General features: G+C 42.3%; 1 protein-coding gene across 1 annotated transcript; it reads right to left on the reverse strand.

Annotated features, from left to right (window-relative positions):
- Positions 1-6,426: 6,426 nt before the first annotated feature.
- Positions 6,427-7,092, reverse strand: LOC120787734 (homeodomain-interacting protein kinase 2-like). Its single transcript, XM_040123328.1, has 4 exons — positions 7,051-7,092; positions 6,847-6,930; positions 6,567-6,739; positions 6,427-6,478 (listed from the first exon to the last, which is right to left on the reverse strand). Exons 1-4 carry the CDS (start codon positions 7,054-7,056, stop codon positions 6,427-6,429), a joined length of 315 nt encoding a protein of 104 aa, XP_039979262.1. The 5' UTR covers positions 7,057-7,092.
- Between the last annotated feature and the right edge of the window lie 2,752 nt (positions 7,093-9,844).

The raw sequence follows: 9,844 nt of genomic DNA on the forward strand, positions 1-9,844 counted from the left end.
GCGGCAAGGAAAAACTCCCTTTAACGGGAAGAAACCTTGAGCAGAACCTGGTCTGGGTGCGGCCATCTGCCTCGATCCGGTTGGGTTGAGAGAGAAACACCTACAATTCTCTCCTTAATCCTTCCCAGGAGTGTTAACAACCATTTTTGGCCTCCTTGGTTTGTTGAATGTCATATTCATACACTGATCAGCTACAACATTAAAAGCAGTTACTGGTTTTAATGCTGTGGCTGATCGGTGTAAGAATATGACAGTCAAGATTTCTTTTAATCATTTCTTTTCTTTCCAAACAAGGTCCTTATTGTCCTGCCAAAGAATTTCCGGATTCTCTTCAGTCGGCTCTTCTTATCTTTGGCAGGCGGACACTCATCTGGTGACCCGCCATCGCCGATGTCTCTTCAGCTGGACTGGCTACACCTTGGCTAACAGCTGAGCCAGCAGCGTCTATTCCTGCAGCAGCTTCTGCTCCATCAGATGAATGAAGCATTTTTTCAACGCTGCCACAGGAGCGAGGAACAGCTGAGCCGGCATCATTTTTAGGAGGTGTGGCTGAAGGCTCTTCATCTTTGGGCCTTCCTGAGCCTCACCGTCAGCTGGACTGGCTGCAACTTGGCAAACAGCTGGTTCCTCTAAAGCTGTGTAAAAATATATCCTCTATCTCTGCAGCAGCCTCTGCTCCATCAGATGAGCGAGGCATGCTGTCACAGGAGCGAGGAACAGCTGCGCCATTGAAATGAGCTGTGGCTGAAGGCTCTTCATCATTGGGCTCTCCTTCAGCCTCACCATTAGGAGATAGGTCCTCATCGAAGTTGTCCGTTGGTACGACCGCCATTTTCTTTTGAAGAATTCTTGGCACTGAATAAAACATGACAATAAATTAATGATAACTCAATCACTAAACAAATCTGTCCAACCCTACTGAAACCAAAACACAGTAACTTACTATAAGCTGATCTCTACTTCATCCACCAGATGGGCCATTGTGACAAGGGGTGAGTGAGAGCCTTCCCGAGTGATCCTCTTCTCTGCATCTGTATTTAGCAGGCATTTCAGGAGATTGACAAATGCCCTTTGATCCTCCAGCTCAATGTTTTCTCAAGGCCCTGGGTCGTGCTGGATTTAAAACAAAGTGGGTGACAGTTCAGTTTATCTGCTTCCTGTCTCTCTGCGACAGAGCTAATTGAGATCAATTCATTCTTTAGTCAAGAAATTGACCACTTACTGTAATCAGGTCATCCAGGTTTCTTAAACGCATGTGCCATCTTTTGGGCTCAATGCCAGTGCCAATCTGGTATTCCCTCGGGGTCTACAGGAACAAAACATGCATGTCAGATACTTCCTCCTTAATGTGTTCAACATTTTAAAAGATTTTTTTGGCTAATTGTGAGATAATAAAAAGCTGAACAACTGAACCAAGTTAAAATACCTTCATCCACCATCTTGGTTTGTCCCAGTGCTGGTTCGCCTTAAAAAATGTGTGGGTGTGTTTCCCAGCACTCAGGAGGTGGTCAGCTGGCTGGCCCAGAATGTCTACGATGCCTCTAATCTGAAGAGAGAATATTAAGAATCACATCAGCCGACACACTACATCAAGTCCCCTGTTGGGTTTCGACATGTTTCTTGGGCAGAATGTTACAGTCTTTGCATTCAAATCTAGATATATTTGGCTACTTACTGACTGGTACACGAGTGTGACGCAAACAGCTTTTTTCTGAGGTACACGAACCCAAGCACACAACCAAGACCCCACATGTCTATGGCCTCGGACACGGGTAGACCCAGGAAGACTTCAGGTGCCCTGTGGGTAGCATACAAGAACCACAAGAGCTATTAAGTACATTGTCAAATGCAGCATGCATACTGGAGATTGACACAGCATCCGCTGGATCATTTACAGCATAAACACACAACTGCAAACATGTTAAATGATGAGTTTTATGGATTGAATTTACCTGCAACCCAGAGGCTGAATTATCATCCCTTGTCTCTTCTGAGGTGTTGAAGGACACGCCAAAATCTACAAGTTTTACCCGAAGGGCTCAGCCGGGTGGTTCACCAGCATAATATTTTCTTGCTTCTGGTTGGCGTGAAAGACGCCAATGCCCTTCAGAGCGACAAAGGCCATCAGCACCTGCAGAGACAGAGGACACCATGTAGACAGTTAAAGATACCATTGACCAAGGTGCAGGCTGTTACTTAAGCATGTAACTTCTTTCTCAGCTGGCTTAGTATATTGCTATTAATTGTTGAAAGATTGATCAAAGCCACATAGTCTTTACCTGGTGCGTTACTGGTCGATCTCACTGAGAGACAGTGGCCTATTTAGTTCTACGAGCAGTTGATGAAGACTCCTGTCCAGCATTTCAAACACTAGACAGGTATGTCCTCTGTGCTGAAACTTCTCCAAGAACTGAACCACGTTCTTCTTGACTGGGTCAAGAACGCCACTACTTCGAGCATTTGGATCTGTGTAGAAAATGACATAGGTACTTGTAAATGACAGAGCATGGTATCAGCAGTTCATTTAAGAAACAAAACTTAGGCAAGAAGATGTGAAAAACTTCACTATCAAAACAAATTAAATTATCTACCTCTCTTTTAGCGGCAGCCTCAGTTTTTAGGATCTTGAGGGCCACGGGCTCTGATGTCTTTAATTTCACAGCCTTGGCGACTTTGCCAAAGCACCCTTCCCTGATGACATCCTTCATGAGGTAGCGACATGTGTTGCCTGACAATATGTCTATTACTATCACCTCAGAGCTCTCGGAATTTTTCTTGTCATTTGTGACCACTGACAGAGAAGCAGAACATGAAGAGAAAAGGAGAACACGTGAAGGTTACAACTTGGAGTCAGCAGGGCTCATTCAGTCAACACATAATGCACAAATGTAGCTGAAGTATTCATTATCCCCATGTAAATAAACATTTGGTTTTCATTCTACGACCACATGTAGAAGAATAATATGTCAGATACTGAATACGGCATCATGTCCATTTTAGTGAGTGGTATTCCAAAGAATGACAAGAACAAAATACACTCAATGAGGGAAACATTTGATCAAATGCTACACTGGTCTTCGTTATTCAGATAATTCACTTAAGTAAAAGAAGCAATACCACAGTGTAAAAATCTTCGATTACAAGTACAGGTATGTATTATCAGAAAATGTCGTTAAAGTATCGAAAGTTAAAGCACTTTTTTCAAACTCTTAACCTGCATAGTAATCACATTTCAACTGTCAGTTAAATGCAATGGAGTAAAACACGTCTCTCTGGAATGTAGTGGAGTCGACATTTAAAGTAGAATAAAATTCAGATACTTGTGTGTGTGTGTGTCTGTGTGTGTGTGTGTGTGTGTGTGTGTGTGTGTGTGTGTGTGTGTGTGTGTGTGTACATGTGTTGAGTTTTCATTACCAGTTTTATCTGCTGTCAAACAGAGGTCCGCTGCGGACTACTTGAAGTCCCTTTGCCACAGCAAATGTTTCTGAAAATGTTTCCCTTCTTCATTGTTAATTCTTCAACTAACTCTGTTCTTAAGTAGTGAAGTTCTGTAAGTAGTGAAGTGCTTCAACTAACTCTGTTGTGTAAGTCGTGAAGTGTTTTCAGCTGAAGGCAAACTGACCAGTTCCAAACATCAAAGGACTCTTCATGACATCACAGCAGGGCATCAGTATTATGATGTCATAACATTCTATTCTAAGATTCTATTCAAGTCTTTTGTGAGAGAAATGAGGAACAATCACTTCATTTACAGACACATTGTTCATTTCAATGCTTTTGATGGTTCCTATGCTACATCAATGCTGTTGATGTAGACATTTCTTATAAAAGTAATTAAAATCGGCATTTCATGGGCCATCTTATGTTTTAAATCATTCTGAAACTTGTAAGGTCAATGCTGACGAGAGTCAACTGTTTTGGATTTATTTACGCCATGAAATTTATATTTTTTTTAAAATGTTACCGCCTCTAATCAGAGATGGGTGGCCCGCCTCCTCCATCACCCGCCCTGAGAGGGTGGGTTTTATAAAACCGCACTCATACTGAGTGAATATAAACCGATCGAGACTCATCGCTCAAGGGAGTTAGGCTATTGTGTGCTAACCCTCTGCTTAGTATTTTGAGACTCTGACTTGTGACAGCTGTAGAGGCACCCCAGACTAGATCCTGTCCCTCCAGACCCTCATATGGCTCAGCAGTGGTCGCAGATGGTAGCAGGTCCCCAATAGCAATATCACTGCTATCTACATTTGCAACTGGCATTTTTCATAGAGTGCTATTCTAACTACATGCTTGACTACGAGAGCTCTGGCTTCAGGCATTATTGGCGCTGGAGCCAACGGCTCAGTTTGATGCGCTCTGGACCACCATGGTCCTCCACCACACTAATGTCCACTTCAGGCGATTCTGGAGGGGAACAGACCTCCCACAAGCCACTTCTTCTCTATCAAACCCATAGGCATTAACGTAAACAGCTCTGGGGGGTTTTGGGACATCCTCAGATCCATCATGACCAAGTGTTCAGCGCCGATTTTACAGTGGCGAGCAGGGTCACAGGTAATGCTATTGGAAACAGGTTGATCACTGTTTCCATGCAGGGACATACCTTATGTTTGAACATGTGAAAACAAAACAAGCGAAATTTCTAGATGTCAGTAGCCCCTTAGATTTTCAGTGTCTTCCATTAAATGGGAAATTTTGACATTATGTTGTTAAAGAAAAGGTTTCAGAGTTACTAAGAAATACATATTCATCCTCTGCAGCGCCATGAATTTCAGAGCAAATGTAATGGAAATCAGGTTAGCAGTTGCTGTGTAGTAGTTTTAATATATTGACCAAAGGGACAGCCTGATGGACAGAGTGAAGTGCAGTCTTTTAAGGTTTTCAAAAGATTAAAGAATTGTGTAGCTATGACAACTTGCTGTAAATACTGTAAACAAATCAGACCAACAATTAGACAATCACCATCAAATTAATAGGCAACTCTGTGAGCACTTCTACTTTTATTTTTTTAATTTTTTTTAATATTATTAAAAAAGTGTATCCTTGGGTTATGGATTGTTAAATAAACAAAAAGTGTCACCTTGCACTTCAGGAAATTAAAGTGACCATTGATTTTTGGATGATCACAAAATATTTGATCGTTTAACCATTGTTTCAGCATCTGTGATATAACTGAATTAATCAAACAATTGTAGTGTCATCTCCAAAGCACACACAAGAAGGAATTCAAGTGAATTTGTTGTTTATTGACATCAGGTCAAAAATTCAAAGTTGCTTTGAAACAATTTACCAGGGAAAAATAAAGAATATGACGTCTTGGAAGATTCTTGGTCATCCAGGTCATGATTATCAAAGAAGGACTGAATCGGGCAACTGGACTTGGCTGTAGATACTTGAAAGCCATTGATGTCACTTGGTTTGTTAGTGCTCGGTTGTTGTAACATCAGTTGTTAGAGCCGTTGGGGTCACATGAGGCCAAGTGTGAATAGTTGTTAGGGAGGGATAATAACAGAAGTTTTATCAGGGCACTTTTCATATGGAGCAGGTCTAGACCGGACTCTTAATAGTTATATTTAGAGAGACCCAACATTCCCCCATGAGCAAGCGCTCGATGTCAGCGGCAAGGAAAAACTCCCTTTTAACGGAAGAAACCTTGAGCAGAACCTGGCTCTGGGTGGGCGGCCATCTGCCTCGATCGGTTGGGTTGAGAGAGAAACACCTACAATTCTCTCCCTTAATCCCTTCCCAGGAGTGTTAACAACCATTTTGGCCTCCTTTTGGTTTCAGTTGAATGTCATATTCATACACTGATCAGCTACAACATTAAAAGCAGTTACTGGTTTTAATGCTGTGGCTGATCGGTGTAAGAATATGACAGTCAAGATTTCTTTTAATCATTTCTTTTCTTTCCAAACAAGGTCCTTATTGTCCTGCCAAAGAATTTCCGGATTCTCTTCAGTCGGCTCTTCTTATCTTTGGCAGGCGGACACTCATCTGGTGACCCGCCATCGCCGATGTCTCTTCAGCTGGACTGGCTACACCTTGGCTAACAGCTGAGCCAGCAGCGCCTATTCCTGCAGCAGCTTCTGCTCCATCAGATGAATGAAGCATTTTTCAACGCTGCCACAGGAGCGAGGAACAGCTGAGCCGGCATCATTTTTAGGAGGTGTGGCTGAAGGCTCTTCATCTTTGGGCCTTTCCTGAGCCTCACCGTCAGCTGGACTGGCTGCAACTTGGCAAACAGCTGGTTCCTCTAAAGCTGTAAAAAATATATATCCTATCTCTGCAGCAGCCTCTGCTCCATCAGATGAGCGAGGCATGCTGTCACAGGAGCGAGGAACAGCTGCGTCATTGAAATGAGCTGTGGCTGAAGGCTCTTCATCATTGGGCTCTCCTTCAGCCTCACCATTAGGAGATAGGTCCTCATCGGTTGTCCGTTGGTACGACCGCCATTTTCTTTGAAGAATTCTTGGCACTGAATAAAACATGACAATAAATTAATGATAACTCAATCACTAAACAAATCTGTCCAACCCTACTGAAACCAAAACACAGTAACTTACTATAAGCTGATCTCTACTTCATCCACCAGATGGGCCATTGTGACAAAGGGGTGAGTGAGAGCCTTCCCCGGAGTGATCCTCTTCTCTGCATCTGTATTTAGCAGGCATTTCAGGAGATTGACAAATGCCCTTTGATCCTCCAGCTCAATGTTTTCCTGCGTCCTTGGGTCGTGCTGGATTTAAAACAAAGTGGGTGACAGTTCAGTTTATCTGCTTCCTGTCTCTGCGACAGAGCTAATTGAGATCAATTCATTCTTTAGTCAAGAAATTGACCACTTACTGTAATCAGGTCATCCAGGTTTCTTAAACGCATGTGCCATCTTTTGGGCTCAATGCCAGTGCCAATCTGGTATTCCCTCGGGGTCTACAGGAACAAAACATGCATGTCAGATACTTCCTCCTTAATGTGTTCAACATTTTAAAAGATTTTTTTGGCTAATTGGGAGATTAAAAAAAGCTGAACAACTGAACCAAGTTAAAATACCTTCATCCACCATCTTGGTTTGTCCCAGTGCTGGTTCGCCTTAAAAAATGTGTGTGTGGGTGTGTTTCCCAGCACTCAGGAGGTGGTCAGCTGGCTGGCCCAGAATGTCTACGATGCCTCTAATCTGAAGAGAGAATATTAAGAATCACATCAGCCGACACACTACATCAAGTCCCCTGTTGGGTTTCGACATGTTTCTTGGGCAGAATGTTACAGTCTTTGCATTCAAATCTAGATATATTTGGCTACTTACTGACTGGTACACGCAGTGTGACGCAAACAGCTTTTTTTCTGAGGTACACGAACCCAAGCACACAACCAAGACCCCACATGTCTATGGCCTCGACACGGTAGACCCAGGAAGACTTCAGGTGCCCTGTGGGTAGCATACAAGAACCACAAGAGCTATTAAGTACATTGTCAAATGCAGCATGCATACTGAGATTGACACAGCATCCGCTGGATCATTTACAGCATAAACACACAACTGCAAACATGTTAAATGATGAGTTTTATGGATTGAATTTACCTGCAACCCAGAGGCTGAATTATCATCCCTTGTCTCTTCTGAGGTGTTGAAGGACACGCCCAAAATCTACAAGTTTTACCCGAAGGGCTCAGCCGGTGGTTCACCAGCATAATATTGTCTGGCTTCAGGTTGGCGTGAACGACGCCAATGCCCTTCAGAGCGCCAAAGGCCATCAGCAACTGCAGAGACAGAGGACACAATGTAGACAGTTAAAGATACCATTGACCAAGGTGCAGGCTGTTACTTAAGCATGTAACTTCTTTCTCAGCTGGCTTAGTATATTGCTATTAATTGTTGAAAGATTGATCAAAGCCACATAGTCTTTACCTGGTGCTACTGGTCGATCTCACTGAGAGACAGTGGCCTATTTAGTTCTACGAGCAGTTGATGAAGACTCCTGTCCAGCATTTCAAACACTAGACAGGTATGTCCTCTGTGCTGAAACTTCTCCAAGAACTGAACCACGTTCTTCTTGACTGGGTCAAGAACGCCACTACTTCGAAAGCATTTGGATCTGTGTAGAAAATGACATAGGTACTTGTAAATGACAGAGCATGGTATCAGCAGTTCATTTAAGAAACAAAACTTAGGCAAGAAGATGTGAAAAAACTTCACTATCAAAACAAATTAAATTATCTACCTCTCTTTAGCTGCAGCCTCAGTTTTTAGGATCTTGAGGGCCACGGGCTCTGATGTCTTTAATTTCACAGCCTTGGCGACTTTGCCAAAGCACCTTCCCTGATGACATCCTTCATGAGGTAGCGCTTACATGTGTTGCCTGACAATATGTCTATTACTATCACCTCAGAGCTCGGAATTTTTCTTGTCATTTGTGACCACTGACAGAGAAGCAGAACATGAAGAGAAAAGGAGAACACGTGAAGGTTACAACTTGGAGTCAGCAGGGCTCATTCAGTCAACACATAATGCACAAATGTAGCTGAAGTATTCATTATCCCCATGTAAATAAACATTTGGTTTTCATTCTACGACCACATGTAGAAGAATAATATGTCAGATACTGAATACGGCATCATGTCCATTTTTAGTGAGTGGTATTCCCAAAGAATGACAAGAACAAAATACACTCAATGAGGGGAAACATTTGATCAAATGCTACACTGGTCTTCGTTATTCAGATAATTCACTTAAGTAAAAGAAGCAATACCACAGTGTAAAAATCTTCGATTACAAGTACAGGTATGTATTATCAGAAAATGTCGTTAAAGTATCGAAAGTTAAAGCACTTTTTTCAAACTCTTAACCTGTATAGTAATCACATTTCAACTGTCAGTTAAATGCAATGGAGTAAAACACGTCTCTCTGGAATGTAGTGGAGTCGACATTTAAAGTAGAATAAAATTCAGATACTTGTGTGTGTGTGTGTCTGTGTGTGTGTGTGTGTGTGTGTGTGTGTGTGTGTGTGTGTGTGTGTGTGTACATGTGTTGAGTTTTCCTTACCAGTTTTATCTGCTGTCAAACAGCGGTCCGTGGACTACTTGAAGTCCCTTTGCCACAGCAAATGTTTCTGAAAATGTTTCCTTCTTCATTGTTAATTCTTCAACTAACTCTGTTCTTTAAGTAGTGAAGTTCTGTAAGTAGTGAAGTGCTTCAACTAACTCTGTTGTGTAAGTCGTGAAGTGTTTTCAGCTGAAGGCAAACTGACCAGTTCCAAACATCAAAGGACTCTTCATGACATCACAGCAGGGCATCAGTATTATGATGTCATAACATTCTATTCTAAGATTCTATTCAAGTCTTTTGTGAGAGAAATGAGGAACAATCACTTCATTTACAGACACATTGTTCATTTCAATGCTTTTGATGGTTCCTATGCTACATCAATGCTGTTGATGTAGACATTTCTTATAAAAGTAATTAAAATCGGCATTTCATGGGCCATCTTATGTTTTAAATCATTCTGAAACTTGCAAGGTCAATGCTGACGAGAGTCAACTGTTTTGGATTTATTTACGTCATGAAATTTATATTTTTTTTTTAAAATGTTACCGCCTCTAATCAGAGATGGGTGGCCCGCCTCCTCCATCACCCGCCCTGAGAGGGTGGGTTTTATAAAACCGCACTCATACTGAGTGAATATAAACCGATCGAGACTCATCGCTCAAGGAGTTAGGCTATTATGTGCTAACCCTCTACTTAGTATTTTGAGACTCGACTTGTGACAGCTGTAGAGGCACCCCCAGACTAGATCCTGTCCCTCCAGACCCTCATATGGCTCAGCAGTGGTCGAGATGGTAGCAGGTC

The sequence above is a fragment of the Xiphias gladius genome, unplaced genomic scaffold (genome assembly GCF_016859285.1).
Source record: "Xiphias gladius isolate SHS-SW01 ecotype Sanya breed wild unplaced genomic scaffold, ASM1685928v1 HiC_scaffold_48, whole genome shotgun sequence".
NCBI lineage: Eukaryota > Metazoa > Chordata > Actinopteri > Istiophoriformes > Xiphiidae > Xiphias > Xiphias gladius.